The sequence below is a fragment of the Dama dama genome, chromosome 16 (assembly GCF_033118175.1).
Source record: "Dama dama isolate Ldn47 chromosome 16, ASM3311817v1, whole genome shotgun sequence".
Taxonomy (NCBI): Eukaryota; Metazoa; Chordata; class Mammalia; order Artiodactyla; family Cervidae; genus Dama; species Dama dama.
In genome coordinates, this window is record NC_083696.1 from 6,292,097 (window position 1) to 6,312,268 (window position 20,172).

Here is a 20,172-nt window from a genome sequence, read left to right on the forward strand (position 1 = left end):
TTTGGCTTGCATTTCCCTGATGACTAAGGGACTTTTTTCTTTTTTTGGCTGTACTGGGTCTTGGTTGCTGTGCCAGGGCTTTCTCTAAGCGGAGAGTGGGGGCTGCCCTCTCTGGGGGAGCTTCTCATTGTGGTGACCTCTCTTATTGTGAGCATGGGCTCTGGGGTGCTCGGGTTTACTAGCTGTGCACACTTGCTTAACTGCCCCGCGGCATGTAGAATCTTCTCGGACCAGAGATGGAACTCATGTCCCCTGCATTGGCAAGTGGATTCTCAACCACTGGACCACCAAAGAGGCTGAACCAGACAGAAGCCAGGTTCAGAGCTTGTCACTTGCGTGATCTTAGATAAGCAGTGTTGAGGTTCTGAAGGTTGGTACATTAGTTGCTCAGTCGTGTCGGAATCTTTGAGACCCCACTGACTGTAGCTCACCAGGCTCCTCTGTCCATGGGATTCTCCAGGCTAGAATACTGGAGTGGGTTGCCATTTTCTTCTCCAGGGGATCTTCCTGACCCAGGGATTGAACCTGGGTCTCCTGCACCGCAGGCAGACTCTTTACCGTCTGAGTCTGCCCCTCGATAAAACTGATTCTTACCTCTCAGACGCTGGGTGCAGTGTGGATGGGTTATTGTACAGAAGGGGCCAGGGCAGTGCCTACCCCACCATGGTATGTGCTCTGACGGTCTTCTTCATGCTGCATCCCAGGCCACTCGGGACCGGGAGGACCACGGGCCTGAGGGACAAGGGCAGAGGAACTGCCGTCGCCTCTCCTTCCCTCTTGCCAGCCTCTGACCGGTCTCACTCTCTCTCAGCCCCTAAATAGAAATACTTGCACAGCCCTGTATAATTAATGGCTGCCTTTAGTTCACTGTATCACCAATTTCATATTAAAATGCTAGCAGAGGGGGCCCTTTTCCATTTGTCTGAATCATCTCCAAGTCAGTCTGTAATTGGCCCGTGGCCCCTTGCAGCGTCTGTGGGCACTCGGAGGCTATGTGCCCTGGGTGGCTGCCACCTTCTTACAATGTCACAGAAGGCAGGGAGTCAGCCCTCCCACCCAGGGGCATCTCCATCTCATTTCATCTCCATTTCTCTCCATTTCCTAAGCTCGGGCGAGTGTTGAATTAACGAGGAATGCCGTCCTTACTCGCGATTCTTTCGTCTTTGTGCTAACTGTTTACATACAGCGTATCATTTTCCTCAAAATGACCGTGGGAGCTGAGAGTTACTGTCCCATTTTTTTTTAAAGACGAATGCAGAGCAGTTGGGTGGCTTCCCCAAGCCTCCCCTCCCAGCTCATCATTGGGGTGTGGAGTTAGAACTCATATCTGACTCCAGTACGCTAATGTCTTTGTACAGACATGCGTTGCTGCTCATGACTCATAGATTAAACCAATCTAGAAACCTACTTGCCTTTCAGTGCCTGAGGGTAGAGACAATGACTGTTGTCTTTTAATGGGATCTGAGCCACACCATTTTTCATTCAAGTCTCATTAAAAAAAAAAAAATGCAGCACCTTATTGGGGCCCGTGGCTTACTCATATCTCCAGATTCGGGCCCTTAATTATACTATGGAATAAGTGTCATCTGAGTGCCCCCAGGATGTGCTCTCCGATATGATGGGCGCTTGAAATGTGGCTCGTCTGTGGTTGGGGTGTGCTGTGAGCATAAAATATACACTGGATTTTGAACACTTGTAAAAGTTACATAAAATATTTCAAGAACATCAAGAACATGGGAGTTGGCATCCATTCCCTTCCCCCAGGGGTCTTCCTGACCCAGGGATTGAACTCTGGTCTACCTGCATTGCAGGCAGATTCTTTCCCATTTGAGCCATCAGGGAAGCTCAAAAGAAGTATGTGTGTGTGGCTCAGATGCTCAGTTGTGTCCACCTCTTTGCAACCCCATAGACGGTAGCCCACCAGGCTCCTCTGTCCATGGGATTCTCCAGGCAAGGATATTGGAGTGGGTTGCCATTTCCTCCTCCAGGGGATCTTCCCAACCCAGAGATCGAACCTGTGTCTCTTATGTCTCCTGCATTGGCAGACGGATTCTTTACCAGTAGCACCACCTAGCAAGCCCAGTGATAATTTTATGGAAATAAGAAGTTAAGATGATATTTTGAATATATTGGTCAAATCAAATATATTCTGAAAATTAATTTTATCTGTTTATTTTTTTACTTTTTTCATGTGGCTAATAGAACATTTAAAGTTGTGTGTGTGGCTCACGTTATATTTGGCAGGGGGGCAGATTGATGGAGAGGCAAGCTCTCTCGGCATCAGTTCCTATTCTGAACACGGTACCTTGATACGTACAGGAGGAAGGTGAGGGTCAGGGGTGTGGAAACGGAGCGGGGTCTGGAGAAGCCAGGAGCGTGGTCTCAGAGTATGTGGACACGTGGAATGGTGGAGATGTAGGATCTACATGAGCCTCATCAGAGTTCCTGCCGATAGTATAGATGCTAAGGTTCCACAGAGGAGCTGGGAAAAGTGTAAAATGTGCCCTGGTGCTGGGGTAATGACAGCCCCGCAGCTGTCACCCCAGAGGTCAGATCACCAAGTGTTGCTTCCTCTGCGCATACCACACACACACTCACACACACACGCACACCACACACACACATGTGCACACTCACATGCATGCACACAGCGCACACACTCACATGCACACAACACACATGTGCACACTCATGCACACCACACTTGTGTGTGCGCACACACACACACAACACACACCACACACATGCACACCACACACACACATGCACATGTGCACACACTCACATGCACGCACACACTGCACACACTCACATGCACACAACACACATGTGTGCACACATGCACACAACACACACATGCACACACTCATGCACACCACACTTGTGTGCGCACACACACACAACACACACACCACACACATGCACACCACACACACACAACACACACACTCACACACACACAACACACACACGCACACACCGCACACACACATGCACATGCACACACACATGCACACACTCATGCACACCATACATGTGCACGCACATACCACACACACACATGCACACACACGCACATCCGCACACACGCACACACACTCACACACACTTCCCCACACTAGGTTAGCCATGAGGCAGGCTTTGCAGGCAGACCTCATTTCACTCCAGCTCCCTCACTCAGCACCTCTCATCACCTCTCTGAGGAATGGCTTATTCATCTGCAAAACAAGGTTCATAATGCCTTCCTTACAAGGATGGCTGTGGACATTAAATGAAGTCTTTACTCATATTTTATTGCACATCAGCCTAGGGACCAGGGGAAGAGACAGCAGCCACCAGCTGGATTTGAATTGTGGGTCTACAACTTCCCAGCCGTGTGACCCTGGGCAGATTACTAAATTTCCTCCTGCCTTCATCTCTTCATCCGTTAAAACGGGAAGGGAAGTATTCACCTTCTTCCTAGGGTTATTGCAAAGATTAAACAAGGCAATGCAAGCCGAGGGTTTAGAACTGTGCCTGGCAGAGAGCCAGTACTACAGAAGGGTTAGCTTTTCTTATGACAGTATCCTATTGCCTGATGGCTTTTCCAGCCTCCACTTCCCGTTGCCCCCATCACAGCTAGACTGTCCCAGTATGAAAGACTCCTGTCTGAAGCCTGTATGCCCCATTCACCATAACCTGCCATTTGTTTGGGAAAGGAGGGAAGATGAGAAAGAGGAGGAGAGAGGAAGGGAGAGAAGGTTTAGCTGGGATGGTTAAAACTACTGCGGTGGCATTAAAGGGTACGGGGTAGACTCCTGACAGGCAAATCCCTCCCTTTTTCTCTGCTGCCCAAACACAGCGGGAAGTATGACAGATGCTTCCTGTACATAAGGCAGCTATTTCATCTCATGCCCTCATTTTCCCCTTGGCCAAACATTATGTGTGGGTGAACCAAAGACCCTCCCTCTCTCCCTCCTTCCAGCTCTCTGCCTCCCTCCCTCCCTTCCTCCTTCCTTCCTTCTTCCCTTTTCTACAACAGTAAAATATTTTAATGGCAATTTTAAAAGCCTACTGGCCTCTGAGACCTCTGTTCTTCCACTGCTTCCAGAATCTCCATGGGGCGTCTGCCAACTCCATTTCAAAAAAGAGCCTTTACGTGGGGGAGTTGCATCTGGTCAACTCTGGAGTCCCCTGCTGTCTTCAGGTCCAGCTCTTAGTTGCTGGGAACTGGGGGGATTTGCACTAAGGGACAGGGGCAGCTCATGCTGAAGATGCCTGTGGGGACAGTGATCAGATGTTGTCCCTTTCTTTCCTCCATCCATTGCAACACACTACCTCCAGGAAGGAGGAGGACACGGATTATTTTTTGTTCCCATTTTCCAGAGCATTATACTGAGAGGCAGTGCAACAGTGGTTAAAACTTTGAGCTTGGCCATCAGTCACACCCACGTACCGAGTCTGACTTCACTCCCTGTTCGCAAATCACTTTCCTTTTCTGGACCTTGGTTCCTTCATCTGCAAAGTGGGCGTCATGATGCTTCCCTCCCAAGAGGGCTTTGAATCTGGGGTGAGATGCTGGCTGCAGAGCTTATCACACAGCGCTTGGCATCTCATGCTTAAAGGACGGTCTGTGTTCCCTCTTGAACCTTCCGTGACATCCCAAATTAAGCTCCAGGGTGCTCGGTGTGGCCCTCAGGGGCTTCTCCTGGGTGGCACCCGCAGATCCTGCCAGTCATCACGCTGCTGCGGTGCGTCCTCCTCCCGCCCACACTCCCCTCCCCCGCCAGGGATGCTCTTACCTCTCCTCCCACATCCAGTTTCTGCTACTGAAGCCCATCCGTCCTTCCAGCCCTGCCCTAAATCTGCCCCTCACCCGTGAAGCCTTCCCAGGTCCTCCCTGTTGGGATGGATTGCCCTCTCCCGTATTCCCAGCATCCCACTGTGCGGGAAACATGGCCATGAATTAGGTTAAAGGCTCCTTCGGATCCCATTTGTCCCCGTGACTAGCTCATGATCCCCTGGCTGGCAAGGACCGGGCGGCGTCTGTTTCCCCTGTGTCTGGCTCTGGGCCTAGCGTAGAGTAAGCACTGGACTGAAATATGTGTGAAACTGAGTCACCTGGAATGCGTTTTTAGAGGCAGATCCATCATACAAAGCAACAGTGTACCTATCAATTACCTGGTACCCACCCAGGACCAGGTATTTTACATATCGTACCTCCTTTAATCTTCAAAGCAACCCCACAAGATTAATAGCTTTTCCCCTACTTCAGACAGAAAGGACCCAGGACTCAGAAAAGGGAGGCATCTCCTCAAGGTCACACAGCCCCAAGGCTGCCAAGCTGTGATGAGAACCCAGGTCCGTATCACTGCAGAGCCTGAACTCCTTCTATAAATCATGCCAACTCCCGGGTCACTTGGGGGTGGGGTTGCTGGTCTTTGGGATGGATGGGGGATTTAACAAGCTTCTGGAGGCCTGCAGTGACTGACAGATGGTGTTTCTTGTGCAGGGGGCATCAGCTTTGGGAGAACCAAGGGGACGTCCGGGTCCGAGGCGGACGATGAAACGCAGCTGACATTCTACACGGAGCAGTACCGCAGCCGTCGCCGCAGCAAAGGTAACGGGATCCAGGAGAAGGTTCCCAAACCAGGGTTTGCAGGAGGAAGGTCTGGGAAGCAGCTTTTGTGCTTCATGACAGATTGTAAATCTTCAAACTGGTCCCGATCCAGTTAACGCTGAACCTGGCATCCGATACCCTGTCTACCCATTCTCTATTTCTCTCTGTCTTGCCCCATTCCTCAGAGGATTTGGAGATGGTTTTGTAAGTTTGTGTGCTTTTTTTCTTTTAAATCCATCACAATAAAGAATCAAATTGAAAGGAAAATCAGAGTAAGGAAAATGATTCAGACTCCGCTTAGATATATGCACAGTAATCCATGCCATGCTGTGTTCTGTATTCTAGGAAGGGGCTGACAGCTTAACTCGGAGATTCTTAGCAACCAAAGTGCAAAATGAAACATGCTCAGCAGTCAAATGCACAGAGTCTGTGGGGGTAAAACCAGGGTTCGCCCAGGAGATCCTATTTACCTGATATAGAGACCAGATGGAGTTCTCCTGTTGGTCCCTGTAAACAGGACTCCCTGGGACTCTCTAGACAACATTGTGTGTTTTCTGCAGAGAAAATCGGTACTGATGTTTGAATACATAATTTTTTTTCTCATGATGACAGTGTAAGAAGACATGAAAGTACTCAGGCAGGACCCCGTTACAGGGTTTAGACCGTGTGGCTGAGGTCCACGGTGCCCTGTGGTAAAATGTGCTCTCACTGTGTATAAAATGTGCAGATTTCAATGTGGTAAAATGTGCTCTTAAATAGAGCATATTTCAGGCCATCACCTGGGAATATAATTCCTCAATCCTGATGGCAAAGTAGCAAGTTCAAGATTGCAACCTTGGGAGAGAATTTAGGGTGCAAGCAGGTATTCCCAGCAAGGGATTAAGGGCATATCCATGAGCTTGGACCACGCCCTGGAGAGAATGGAGGTTCCCTCGTGAACATGACAGCAACTAATCTAGTTATGTGGCCATCTGTGTCCCCTAGTCCCCCAAAATGCATAAAAGGATTCTGCCCATGCATGATGGACAGTCACAGGACACAAATCATGTTGCTTCTCTGGGTGCCTTGAGCCTTCGGCAACTTATCTACCTATCGTATACCTCAGTTTTCTCTTCTGTGTAATGGGCCTTGGAACTGCCTCATAGATTTGGAGATGAATTTTGTTCTTTTGCATTAAAAAAGTATCATGGTGCCTGGTATATGCTAAGGGCAAATAGTTCAGTTCAGTCGCTCAGTTGTGTCCAACTCTTTGTGACCCCAAGAACCGCAGCACGCCAGGCCTCCCTGTCCATCACCAACCCCAGGAGTCTACCCAAACCCATGACCATTGAGTCAGTTATGCCATCCAACCATCTCATCCTCTGTCATCCCCTTCTCCTCCTGCCCTCAATCCCACCCAGCATCAGGGTCTTTTCCAGTGAGTCAACTCTTCCCATCAGGTGGCCAAAGTATTGGAGCTTCAGCCTCAGCATCAGTCCTTCCAATGAACACCCAGGACTAATCTCCTTTAGGATGGACTGGTTGGATCTCCTTGCAGTCCAAGGGACTCTCAAGAGTCTTCTCCAACACCACAGTTCAAAAGCATCAATTCTTCTGTGCTCAGCTTTCTTCACAGTCCAACTCTCACATCCATGCATGACTACTGGAAAAACCATAGCCTTGACTAGATGGACCTTTGTTGGCAAAGTAATGTCTCTGCTTTTTAATATGCTATCTAGGTTGGTCATAACTTTCGTTCCAAGGAGTAAGCGTCTTTTAATTTCATGGCTGCAATCATCATCTGCAGTGATTTTGGAGCCCCCAAAAATAAAGTCAGCCACTGTTTCCACTGCTTCCCCATCTATTTGCCATGAAGTGATGGGATCGGATGCCATGATCTTAGTTTTCTGAATGTTGAGCTTTAAGCCAACTTTTTCAGTCTCCTCATTCACTTTCATCAAGAGACTTTTAGTTCTTTTTCACTTTTTGCCATAAGGGTGGTGTCATCTGCATATCTGAGGTTATTGATATTTCTCCCAGCAATCTTGATTCCAGCTTGTGCTTCCTCCAGCCCAGCATTTCTCATGATGTACTCTGCATAAAAGTTAAATAAGCAGGGTGACAATATACAGGCTTGATGTACTCCTTTTCCTATTTGCAACCAGTCTGTTGTTCCATGTCCAGTTCTAACTGTTGCTTTCTGACCTGCATACAGGTTTCTCAAGGGGCAGGTCAGGTAGTCTGGTATTCCCATCTCTTTCAGAATTTTCCACAGTTTATTGTGATCCACACAGTCAAAGGCTTTGGCATAGTCAATAAAGCAGAAATTGATGCTTTTCTGGAACTCTCTTGCTTTTTCAATGATCCAGTATATGTTAGCAATTTGATCTCTGGTTCCTCTGCCTTTTCTAAAACCAGCTTGAACATCTAGAAGTTCATGGTTCACGTGTTGCTGAAGCCTGGCTTGGAGAATTTTGAGCATTACTTTACTAGCATTTTAGATGAGTGCAATTGTGTGGTAGTTTGAGCATTCTTTGGCATTGCTTTTCTTTGGGATTGGAATGAAAACTGACCTTTTCCAGTCCTGTGGCCACTGCTGAGTTTTCAAAATGTGCTGGCATAGTGAGTGCAGCACTTTCACAGCATCATCTTTCAGGATTTGAAATAGCTCAACTGGAATTCCATCACCTCCACTAGCTTTGTTTGTAGTGATGCTTTCTAAGCCCCACTTGACTTCAGATTCCAGGATGTCTGGCTCTAGATGGGTGACCACACCATTGTGATTATCTGGGTCATGACATTCTTTTTTGTACAGTTCTTCTGTGTATTCTTGCCACCTCTTCTTAATATCTTCTGCTTCTGTTAGGTCCATACCATTTCTATCCTTTATTGAGCCCATCTTTGCATGAAATGTTCCTTTGGTATCTCAGGTTTTCTTGAAGAGATCTCTGTTCTTTCCCATTCTATTGTTTTTCTCTATTTCTTTGCATTGATCGCTGAGGAAGGCTTTCTTCTCTCTCCTGGCTATTCTTTGGAACTCTGCATTCAGATGGGTATATCTTTCCTTTTCTCCTTTGCTTTTTGCTTCTCTTCTTTTCACAACTATTTGTAAGGCCTCCTCAGGCAGCCATTTTGCTTAGGCATTATGTTTTGTTTTTTGTTTTAATTAATTCTTACTGGCATATAGTTGATTTACAGTGTTGTATTAATTTCAGGTATACAACGGAATGAATGCTCTATATGTACAAATATCCTCTCTTTTTTCAGATGCTATTCCCGAGCAGGTCGTTACAGAGAATTGAGTAGAATTCTCTGTGCTGTATAGTAGGCTCTTATTATTATTCTGTGTTGCATACAGTAGTGTATATATGTCAACCCCCATCTCCGAATTTATCCCTCCTACTAAAAATAGGACTATCATATAATCCAGCCTGGAGAATCCCATGGGCAGAGGCGTCTGGCAGGCTACCATCCATAGGATCGCAGAGTCAGACACGACTGAGGGCCTAGCAATTTATGATCCAGCCACCCCCCCTCCTGGGCATGTATCTGGAGAAAACTATAATCTGAAAAGATAAGTATACCCCAGTGTTCGTATCTGCGCTATTTCCAACAGCCATGACATGGACGCAGTGTAAATGTCCATCAACAGAGGAGTGGATAAAGAAGATGTGCTGTGTGTGTACGTGTGAAAATACACACACAGATGCAGTGGAGTGTTTAGCCATGAAAGGTGGGCGTTATAATGCCAGAGCCATTCTCATTTTCTGTATCTCCTTACCCCTGCGCTTGTCACTGAAACGGCCCCCTGAAGGGGGTGCCTGCCTAGACCCAGCACCTGTGGAGGCATCTCGGACTCTGCAGACACTAGATACACTTCCCCTCACTCTTCCCCTGCCTCAGCCCTCTGGGATCTGCTGCAGTGGAGATTTAGCAGCTGGTGATGGGTGATTCTTGACCTGTCTTCTCCCTCCCCCAGTACGACAGCCAAAATTAGGGCTGGGGATGTCAATGAGTCTTCTCCAAAGAACTGGGCTATTTACAGCTAACTGGGAAGACATCCTTCATTGAGTGTGTCCCTATCCGTAAATCGGAGTTCAAGAAGAAAATCAAAAGCAAGCCACAGGACTTGAGATAAAGAATATGGCTCCGGGGCTCCATACACTCCATACACTTCTTACATCTGGGCTGTGTGTCCCAGATGGCGAGAACGCCAGGGCTGTGATGCACTGCCTGCCTCTCCCCGAAACACACACACCTTCCTTCCGGGTCAGAGCCGATGCTGCTCTGTCCCTCTCCTCCCTACGGTTGCTCATGGCCAATCTTTCTCCTCATCCTCCGCCTTGTCTGTGTTGTGGATCTGTTTGCCTGTTTGTTTCTTTTCATCTCTCTCTTTTTTTTTTTCCCTTTCCCCTTTCCTCTCTTCTCTCCTCCATCATCTTTCACTGCATTCTTCTCATTCCTCTGTCGTTTTTTTAAATTAATTAATTTATTTTAATTGGAGGCTAATTACTTTACAATATTGCAGTGGTTTTTTGCCAGACATTGTCCATCTTGTTTTTTGTTCCCTTCTGCGTCTCCCATGGTTTCCTTCTCTCTGTTTATTGCCTCTTCTAGCCTCTCCCGTGCCCCAACACTGTGCTTTTTCTGACATGTCCTAGCGAACCCTTTCTCCCTGCTTTCTTCCCTCTCTCCCGCAATATCTCAGCTCTTTGTCAAGCACCAAGTATGTGTCTGGTCATGTTCTAGGCGATGGTGACAGAAACCAAACAATTTTTAAAAGCCCTGCCCTCATGCAGCTTGCATTATATCAAAATATAAACATGTTAGATGGTGGGATTTCCTGAATCAAGAGTCAGCAACCTTTGTCTGTAAATGGTGAAGCACTAAACATTTTCAGCTTTGCAGAATATACAGTCATCGTTGGAACTACTTAACGCTACCGCTGTACCTTGAAATCTGCCACAGACAACACACAAAGGAATGAACGTACATGTGTCCTAATCAAACTTTATTTCCAAAAATGGTTGCTGGTCCAGATTTCACCAGTGACCTTACAGTTTGCTGATCCCCTACCCTAAACATCCACATCATACAGGTAGCCTGTAGGACTGGTCCAGGAAGCATGAATGCAGTCCCACAATGTTTTGTGAAATGAATCTGATCTCATGCCGTACATGGTCTTGCTGTCTAAGGGAGTCTCTTTGTCAGAGTTCTATGTTGGGTCAAGTAAATAACTATTCAATCCATCACTTGTTTAGGTATTTGATAGCATTAACTAATGAGGTAGTTGGATGCGGTAGCTTCCCACTTGTCCGAATTTCACCTTTATTAAGGAGAGATGGCGCTAGCAGAGGACCCTGGACTCACAGTCAGGAGATGAGTAGTGAAGTCTGTAGCCCCGCCACTCACTCCGTCACTGACCCTTGGCCAGTAAGTGCCCTCTTGGGGCCTCAGTTTTCCTAAGTTTTGTGAAACGAGTATAACTCCTGTCATCGAGTCTGAAGCTCATTCTAGTCTAATCTACATTTAGGGAGTGAACATCCTGACTCAGCATGTTTCTGAGCAGCGTAGGAAACAGGACCTGGGCTCCCAGCCCCAAGGTGGTCGTAACCTCCTTGGAGGGGGCTGCAGCTCCCACAGAGGCGTGATGCTGATGAGGGTAAGCGCGTGTGTAGCGAAGGTCCAGATGAGAAGTGCAGATGGCATGTCCAGCCCCAGGCACAGTGCTGAGCAGGAGGCAGAGCGGTACAGCTGCCGCTGATTCCAGCAGCGCGAGCCCCCAGCAAGGACCTCCCAGCCCAGGTCTGCGCAGGTGCGATGGGGCCCTGGGCAAGTCTCTCTGGCTCTCTGGTTGCTCAGCCAGTTCTAGAAACCATGTTATCTTATTCCCAACTGCATACACTTTACTCTAAGCTTCGGTGCTCAGTTCCCCAGGAAAGAGAACCAGGGCATGAATGCACCCTGGTTTTGCTTATTTTTTCTTTTAGTTTCTTGGTTTAATCTGATAGTCCTTAAGCTAAGATTTTCTATTGTGATAAGAACACTTGAATTGTAAGCAAAGCTTTGTATGGATGTGTGAGTTACTTTTCCTTTTTTTTTTTTTTTTTGGCTGCATAGCCTGTGGGATCTTTGTTCCCCGACCAGGAATCAAACCTGCACCCCTTGCATTGGAAGCCCAGAGTCTTGACCACTGGACAGCCAAGAAAGTCTGATGTATGAACTTTTTTCGTTTTGATTTTCCCCTGCCTACACACACACACAGAGTTGAATCATGTTTTAGAGTAAGTGGACAGGTAAGGAAAAGTTCAAGCCATATCTACAGAAAGGGAGGCCTTTGGGGATTGAGGGAAGGAGACCGTTCTGAAATATAACCTGAGAATGCCCGGATAGAGCAGAGACTCCAGGAAATGGGAACGGAGCAGAGTGAAAGCTGAACATCAACAGAAGGGTTCCCATTGAGTATGGAGCAGACGTGCATGGTGCCCTGGGGGTGGGGATGAGAGATGCCAGGAGCTGGGCAGAGTCAAGCTATGGATCTGAGAATGATGGCTGCTGGGCTGCGGAAATAAGCAGGGGCCATGCCTCAGCCACTGGGGCACCCATCCCATCCTTTACCCAGCATTTCTCACCACATCACGGGGTTTCAGAATCAGCACTCAGGGGTCCAGATCCTTGTTCTGCTGTTCCCTAGCTGTCTGGCTTAGGCTGAGTCACTTTCCTTCTCTGAGCCTCAGTTTTCCCTGGGTAAAGGAAGACCAGTCTGGGATTAGCCCTTCTACTCTTCCTTAGGCTTTTTGCAGGGCTTAAAGGAAGGAAAGTGTGCAAAGAACATGCTTAGCAGAGCATACCTACCACATGATCAGTGTTCACTAAATGGTAATCCGTTAAGCACAGCAAATGAGTGGCTTGAGCTAAAGCATAGCTCCATGGCCTTTTTCCAATGTGTTGGTCGGCAAGTTGGTCTTGCTTCTGGTTGGGGGAGAAAACATTTTAGGTTAGAACATTGGCTTGGTGGGCCTGGCCTCTTGGGGATGCTGTGACATGATTTTCTTCCTTCCCATCCTTGTCCCTTGGTAAGGACAGCCTCTTTCTCTGCAACATCTGCGGGTGTCCTCTTCCAGCCTGCAGGTTACGCCTCTAGGACCTGCTGCTCAGAAAAGAGTAAACAGTAAAGACAGATCGATTGGTGTTTAATCATCCTGTAAGGCTTTGTAGCTAGAGTAACCTGGGAAGAGTGCTACAAACCCAGGCTGTGGAGGGGACTTGGAACAGATGGTCCTGGTATCTGGGGTGCGTGTGGGGGTGCCTTGGAGAGAGAAGCAAGTCTCCAGGGTCCTTATTTCTGTCAACCTCCTCTGTCCAACTGACCTACTCTCCCTCCCAACAGGGACCCCTACTAAGGACAGAATGACTGGAGCTTAAGACAAAGGATTAGATGGCAGCCCCAGAGAGGAAAGCATCAGAGCTCTCGATGAGTTTATCAGTCATCCTGGAGTGTGGACCTGGGCAGAGGGAAAGCAGGGCAGGCTAGGACAGGACAGAGTGCCAGGGAGAGGTGGTGCCCGTGAGCTTGTGCGAAAAGGAGGGAGGCAGGAACAGAGGAGGAGGAGCCACACAAGAGAATGTAGTGAAACTACCGGAGGGCTTAAACCTGGGCCTCTGATCCTGGGTGCACCCTTGTTTGATTCTGAGGACTGAGCAAGACTCCAGACCTCAATTTCCTATCTGTCAATCAATGAGGTAGAACTTGATGCCCTCTAAGTTCCCAGTAATACCAGGCATGATGGAAACATAGGCACTCGGAGGGAGAAAGAGGAGAAGCAAAGCAAAGCCATGCCTGGTTGATTGAATTCTCTCTGTACGTGTCTGTGCTCTTTCTATGAACCATTGTATAGAATTCCAAGTACTAGCACAGGCAGGGATTGTGTCTGTATATTCGGCTTCCTCAGGTCCTCGCTGCACCAGGTCAGGTCTGCCGTTGTGGACACAGGCTCTCTAGTTGTGGGGGAAGGACTCTAGAGCCCTGGAGCTCAGTAGTTTCTGCGAATGGGCTTAGTTGCTCTGGGGCATGTGGGATCTTAGTTCCTCGACCAGGGACCGAACCCATGTCCCCTGTGTTGCAAGGGGATAAGGGTTCTTATCTACTGGACCACCAGGGAAGTCCCAAGGGACTTTTTTTTTTCTTTTGGTCATACCAGACTCCCAGTGGGAATCTCAGTTCCCCAAACAGGAATCAAACCCATGTCCCCTGTAATGGAAGTGCAGAGTCCTAACCACGGACCACTAGGGCAATTCCCAGGAAGGGGTTGTTTTTACCTCGGTTTTTTCAGCTATGGAAACCAGGACTTAGAGAGGTTACTTACTTGAGATTACCACCAGGTAAGGGGAGCTGATACTTGGAATTAAGTGCTTTGGTCTCAAAATCCGCTCATATCATTATATGATTGAGATGATGCATGTGCAGTGCATACCACAGCCCTAGATATGTACTGAGGAGACGGAGTAGGTTCCCATGTCTGTGCTGGTCCTGAAAGCCTGACCAGACCCCTGGGAATATCCTGGTGTAAACTCTAACCCTCCAGAGAGCATCAGCCCAGGAGGAGCTAGGAGCAAAACTAGGGATGGTCAGAAGTATCTCAGACACTGAGAAGTTACTGCAGTATCCGGTGGGGGGGGGGGGCGGGGGGAGAGGCAGCCACCATAAGGACCAACCCTCCCAGGGCCCCACCATCGCTGGGGGTCCTGGTATTTGATCAGGGAGGAAAAAATACGTGACAAAGAGATCTTCCAGTGCTGTGCTGGTTCCAACCCATAGCAGTTGTGAGAGCCAGTATCACGCATCATTTCTAGCTCCGCTGTGAGTGATGTCATATTGGTAGCTTATAAGCAACTGTGGAAGAAGGATCTGTACCAGGGGCATATTGACAAGCAGTGCAATGCAAGCTTCCCTTTCCTCCTCAGAGCCCATTGTTAAATAAGTAAGAAATAAGCTATTAAGACTGTACAAACCAGAGGGCAAAAACTTTTCTTCTAGAAATATTCTGAGCAATCCAGAATCTTTCCCAGAGGACGGAGCACTAGATCTGGGACAAAGCAAATTTGGACTCAGAGCATGTCTGCAGAAACAGAAGACAAGGTCAGCTGGGGAGGCTGGATATTTAGGGCCTGCGTAGGAGGATGGAGACTCTGGTGTTACCCACTTGAAGGATCGCTGAGTCCTAGGATCTGGGTCAGGTCAGAGCCGACAGTGGATCAGGTGTCCTCAGCTGTGTGGTTCAGAAAGGCTGTCAGAGCAGGGTAGTTCTCTGACCTAATTAAACCTCAGAATCACTTGGAAAACTTAAAAAATAATAATAATAATAGTTCTAAATACTTATCTCAGACACATTAGATGGGAATATCTGGCCAAGGCATCTGGTATAAAATTCTCTTTCAATTCTAATTTTTGGCCAGATTTGAGAAAAAGCACTGTACAATTCCCCTGACATATTAGCGAATATTCCATGCCTGTTCTTATTCTGGCATTACCTCCCGCTGATTGTATCCCCCTTTTCCCATGCCAAGAACGTGACTTCCCATTCTAAGAGGAATGACAACTTAGAGTGACCATTTATTGTTGCTTTTGTGCCAGGTCTGTTGAATATTCACTAATGATTCTGTGTGATCTTTTACTGTCCTTGTCTCTCTATGCAGAAGAATGATAGTAAAACCTGGCAGAGGAATTTCTCCAAGGTCATAGAGTCAGTGAATGACAGGATGGAGTCTTGAGCCTCACTCCACTTGCTCCCCAAGTCCGGTGTCACCATACCGCAGTCTCAGACTCTAGGAGCATCTCACAGACTTTTAAACGCTTTCCCTCTTGTCATAACTCTTGCCCTGTGTGTGCATGCTCAGTCACTTCAGTCGTGTCTGACTCTTTGTGACCCCATGGACTGCAGCCCGCCAGGCTCCTCTGTCCATGGGATTTTCCAGGCAAGAATACTGGAGTGGGTTGCCATGCCTTCCTGCAGGGGATCTTCCCAACCCAGGGACTGAACCTGCATCTCCTGCGGCTCCTGCATTGTCAGGCGAGTTCTTCACCTCTGAGCCACTGGGGAAGCCCAGTTCTTGCCCAGGTAGTTAGCTGTTTGTGATCTGTGATAGATAGATACCTTCCTCTGCAGGCTGTGCAGGCTTTCTAGAGATATTCTGGTTTCTCTCATGAAGAAACAAGATTGGGAGCTTGGATTTTTCGTACTGAAAGAACAGTAAAATGCAGAAATCTAGCTTTGATCTATGCCTGCATTTGGCCCTATTTGACAAGATGTGAGAGGAAAGTATGCATTCAGAAATTGTTATAGGCTCATAAACCCCCATCTAATGTCTCTCTTCTCTCCCTTCCCTCAAACCTCAGAGAAAACAGATGTTGGTTTTTTGTTGCCATTGTTTTCGCTCTTAAAGGTCCCTCCCAGACTAACTGTCCCCAAGTTGCAGACGGGCTTGGCAAACAAGGGTTCCTTGAATGCGTGGAGGAAGCCAGACAACTTCAAAAACTCCCTCCCCAAGCTCATGACGGTCCCTGAAATACTGTTTAAATTGTTCTTCTTTCTCCTCCTCCTTAGTGATGCCAGCCAGCTCAGCACCTGACCGCCTGGCGTCCAAGGGAGGGAGGCGGCTGTCAGAAATCAAATGGGAGACCAAAGGCGATAAAGCAAACATGTCGTTTTAGTTGCTTACATTGGCGAGGAGGAATAATCAGTCTCCCTTGCTTTCTTGTTTTTCAACTAGACTCAGCAGGATTCCCCCCACCCCTTTTCCTTTCACTGAGGGATTGTGACTCCTTGCTTCCCTCCCAAGCATGAGCACTCTGTCGTTCACTTTCCCTTGCAGTCCTGTGGGCCGGCGAGGTTCTCCTCCCCTGCAAAACCCTTTCCCAGATTTAGAGCTGAAACTGCTAACTGTGTGCCCAGCGCATTATGAGATGCTTGTATGCATAACCTTATGTAGCCCTGGCTGTTAGTTTAGGTGACCTTGGACAAGTTAGTTGACTTTCCAGGTTTCAATTTCTTTTTCTAAACAATGAAGGTGAGGGGACTTCCCTCACAGTTCAGGGATTAAGACTCTGAACTTCCACTGCAAGGGACATGGGTTCAATCCCAGGTCAGGGGACTAAGATTCCACATGCCACATGGTGAGGCCAAAAAAAAAAAAAAAAATTTTTTTTTTCATTTATTTTTATTAGTTGGAGGCTAATTGCTTTACAATATTGTAGTGGTTTTTGCCATACATTGACATGAGTCAGCCATGGATTTACATGTGTTCCCCATCCCGATCCCCCCTCCCGCCTCCCTCCCCAATAAATAAAATGGAGGTGAGAATCCCACTCTACAGGATTTGCGTGATAATCCGACAGGTCATATGTCACTATTGAAAGTGTTAGTTGCTCAGTTGTGTCCAACTCTTTGTGGCCCCATGGACTGTAGCCCACCAGGCTCCTCTGTCCATGGGATTCTCCAAGCAAGAATACTGGAGTGGGTTGCCATTCTATTCTCCAGGGGATCTTTCTGTCCCAGGGATTGAACCCATTTCTCTTGCATTGCAGGCAGATTCTTTACCATCTGAGCCCCAGGGAAGCCATATGTCACTAGAGTACAAGGTATAAGAATGAAGATAATTTGAACAAGGCTGGGAAGGGTGAACTGATTCAGATCAAGAGAGACTTTGTCAAGTTCATTTATCTCTCTGTTCATTGAATCAGCTAATGTTTACTAAGTGTCTAGTGGTGTTGAGACTGTATGCTAAGGATAGGGTGTAGAGTGGCAAACAGACCAATCAGGGACTGCCCTCATGAATCTTGCTAGAGAGAAATGGAGAGAGAAGGAGGACCTCACAAATAAATACATAAAGGTATGTATCACGTCACACTGTGAGACGTGCCACTGAAGAAAATATAGGGGGGACATCCTATCATGGGGAAAGTCATGAAAGGTATCTCTGAGGAACCCATAGTAATGCTGGACCCTAATGATAGCTGGCAGGTGGCCATGTGCTTAAGAAAACCCATCTCCAAGTGAGCAGGAGAGAGCCTGAACTTGAACCTACGTGAAATGGGGAGTGCCGGAAGGTTTTGGAAGAGAGTTGCATCATCCTGTGCCTGTTTTAAAAAACATCACTCTCTCCACAGTGGAGGAAGAACTGGAGGGGGACAGACCAGTTAAAAGCAGGCTGCTGAGGTAGTGGTGGGGGCCCTCTGGGGGAGCATGTGTTGGAGTAGCTGCTGGGGATGTGTTAAAATACAGTTAGAGTCGGTGGCCGATTGGCTGTAAGGTGAGCCTGTGAGGACTGCTGAAGGCAAGGGCTGGATTCTGGTGTGGGGGCTGGAGAGCATCACAGAACCAGGGAAGCTGGGAGTGGCAGGCTTTGGGGGTGGGGGGAAGGGATGAGCTTGCAGAGCTGCTGCCTTGGGGTGCCTGCAGGACATCCAGATGCAGACACTGCCAACCAGCTCTGCGCCCAGGAGAGGTCTGATGGGGGAAAAGGAGTAGGAGTCAGCATTCCGTGGCTATGCATCACTTTCTGTTTCTGCTTAGCGAACGAACTTAGCAGCTCCAAACAACATACATTTATTATCCCGCAGTAGTTCTGCCGCTCAACAGTCCAGTTATGTTACTTTCAGGCTCTTTACTCAGAGTCTCAAATCGAGGCGTCACCTTAGAGCTTTGATCTCAGCTGAGGCTTACGGCCTTCTTCCAAGCCCAGGTAGTCATTGGCAGGATTTGTTTCCTGCGTGACTGACATGCCTGCTCTGTAGCTGCTGTGGGCAGGACCATTCCCGGTTCTTACAGGTCATGCCCATGGCTGTTCACAGCATGGCTTCCTCAAGGGCTGCTGGAGAGCATCTCTTTAGACTCATTTGATTTGGCCAGACCCACCCAGGGTAAACTCCTATATGATTAACTCAGTCAGCTGCTTCTGGACTTTAATTATATCTGAAAAGAATCCTTTCAGTTTTCTCAGATAACATCATTTAATCACGGAGTGATATCCCATCGTATTTACAGATCCAACCACGTTTAAGAAGAGGGGATGTGCAGAAAGTGTATAGGGCATGGGAGAGTCTTGCTGGTCATTGAAGAATTCAGAGCTCCACTAGATGGTAAATGAAGATGCAAGAGGAGTTGGCTGTGCTAGGAGGCGGTGTAGGCTGGAAACAGAAGAGTTCCAGGGTGTTCTGCTCAGTCATGGATTCAAGGTTGAAAATGTCCTTCTCTCAGCATCTCAGGTACAATCAAACCACCTGGCACTCTATGGGGAGGAAACAGATGTCCCAGCTCTGAGGCATTTGTCATGAAAGCAGCTTAGAGGCTGGGGAACATAGGGATTCAGGGGAGATCTGAAACTCACTCAGGTTCACAGAGTCAAACCCATTCTATGCTGGCCTGGAAAAGGACTTTTCCTTCATGGCTTCTGTTGAGCAAATTTGCTAACCATCTGTCTCTTCTAATTAGAGTAGATTCGGGGGAAAGTGTGGTCAGGTCTTGTTCTTGCCCTCAGATGCTGGAGAACCTTGGGCAAGTCTCTCTGGCTCTCCATCCATTCAGCTAGGGTGTAGTGTTTGAATAAATTATATCCGAGGCCTCCTCAAGCTCTGAAACGCTATGCTCTGATTCACTGAACACACATTATAGATTTCAGGAACAGCATGGCTTTCTTGGAAATCAGGGGTTAATAAGACATAAGACTTGTTAATAAAACGTGGCTTCAGAGAATTCCCTGGTGGTCCAGTTGCTAAGAGTCTATGCTTTGACTACAGAGGCTGTGGGTTCAATCCCTGGTCAGGGAACTAAGATACTGTCTGCCATATGGCTTGGCCAATAAAAAAGGACATGGTTCCAGCCTTTGAGATGCTCCTCCTCTGGCTGTTGTCCATGGAAAGAGTCAATACCACTGACTCCTAAGCTCATCTCTTCACTGTAAAAATGCTCAAGGAACTGAGATGCTTCAACAACATTGGGAATGGTATGCTTATTGTTTTGTTTTGTTTTTTTTTAATCATTTTTCACCAGTGTAGAATCATGTAATAATACTAGTAGAGGAAAACAAAAACAAACAGGAACCTTCTAGACCAAAGAGCTTATTTCATTTTTTTTGTCCTCATTTGCATATATTTTTTCTCATCATTGCAACTGTAATCAACATACACATTTGCGTTTGTTTTTTTTTTACTCAACATTGTATTATGACCATATTTTTTCCATGACACTACTCATTTTTCATGATGCTCTAAACCTGAAGATACTCATTGTAGCATAATCTGAAATATTGAAAAATTAGAATGAGCCTGAATGTCCAACAATAGGAAAATGGCTAAGTAAATTACAGTGCATCAACTTGATGGAATATTATGCAGCCAGATAATTGTTGAGAATGATTTTTTAAGAAGGGCAGAATTCATAAACCGCAGTGATTACTTCTGAGGACAAACATAACAGTTCATTTAAAAAATATATGTGGGTGAATAATGTTTATCATTAATACTCTTCCTGTTCTCTAAAGGAATTTGAATTGAGTGTTTTTGCTAAAGGTAATTGTACCAGTGGGCAATGCTTAAG

At 47.3% G+C, this 20,172-nt stretch overlaps 1 protein-coding gene across 3 annotated transcripts in view; it reads left to right on the forward strand.

Moving 5' to 3' along the window:
* Positions 1 to 20,172, forward strand: part of ASTN2 (astrotactin 2) — a 988,998-nt gene that overhangs the window by 336,792 nt on the left and 632,034 nt on the right. For all 3 annotated transcript variants that reach the window (XM_061163301.1, XM_061163302.1, XM_061163303.1), the window contains one exon: positions 5,492 to 5,599. In XM_061163301.1, coding sequence (XP_061019284.1) covers positions 5,492 to 5,599 — 108 coding nt within the window. The remainder of the gene's footprint in view (positions 1 to 5,491; positions 5,600 to 20,172) is intronic.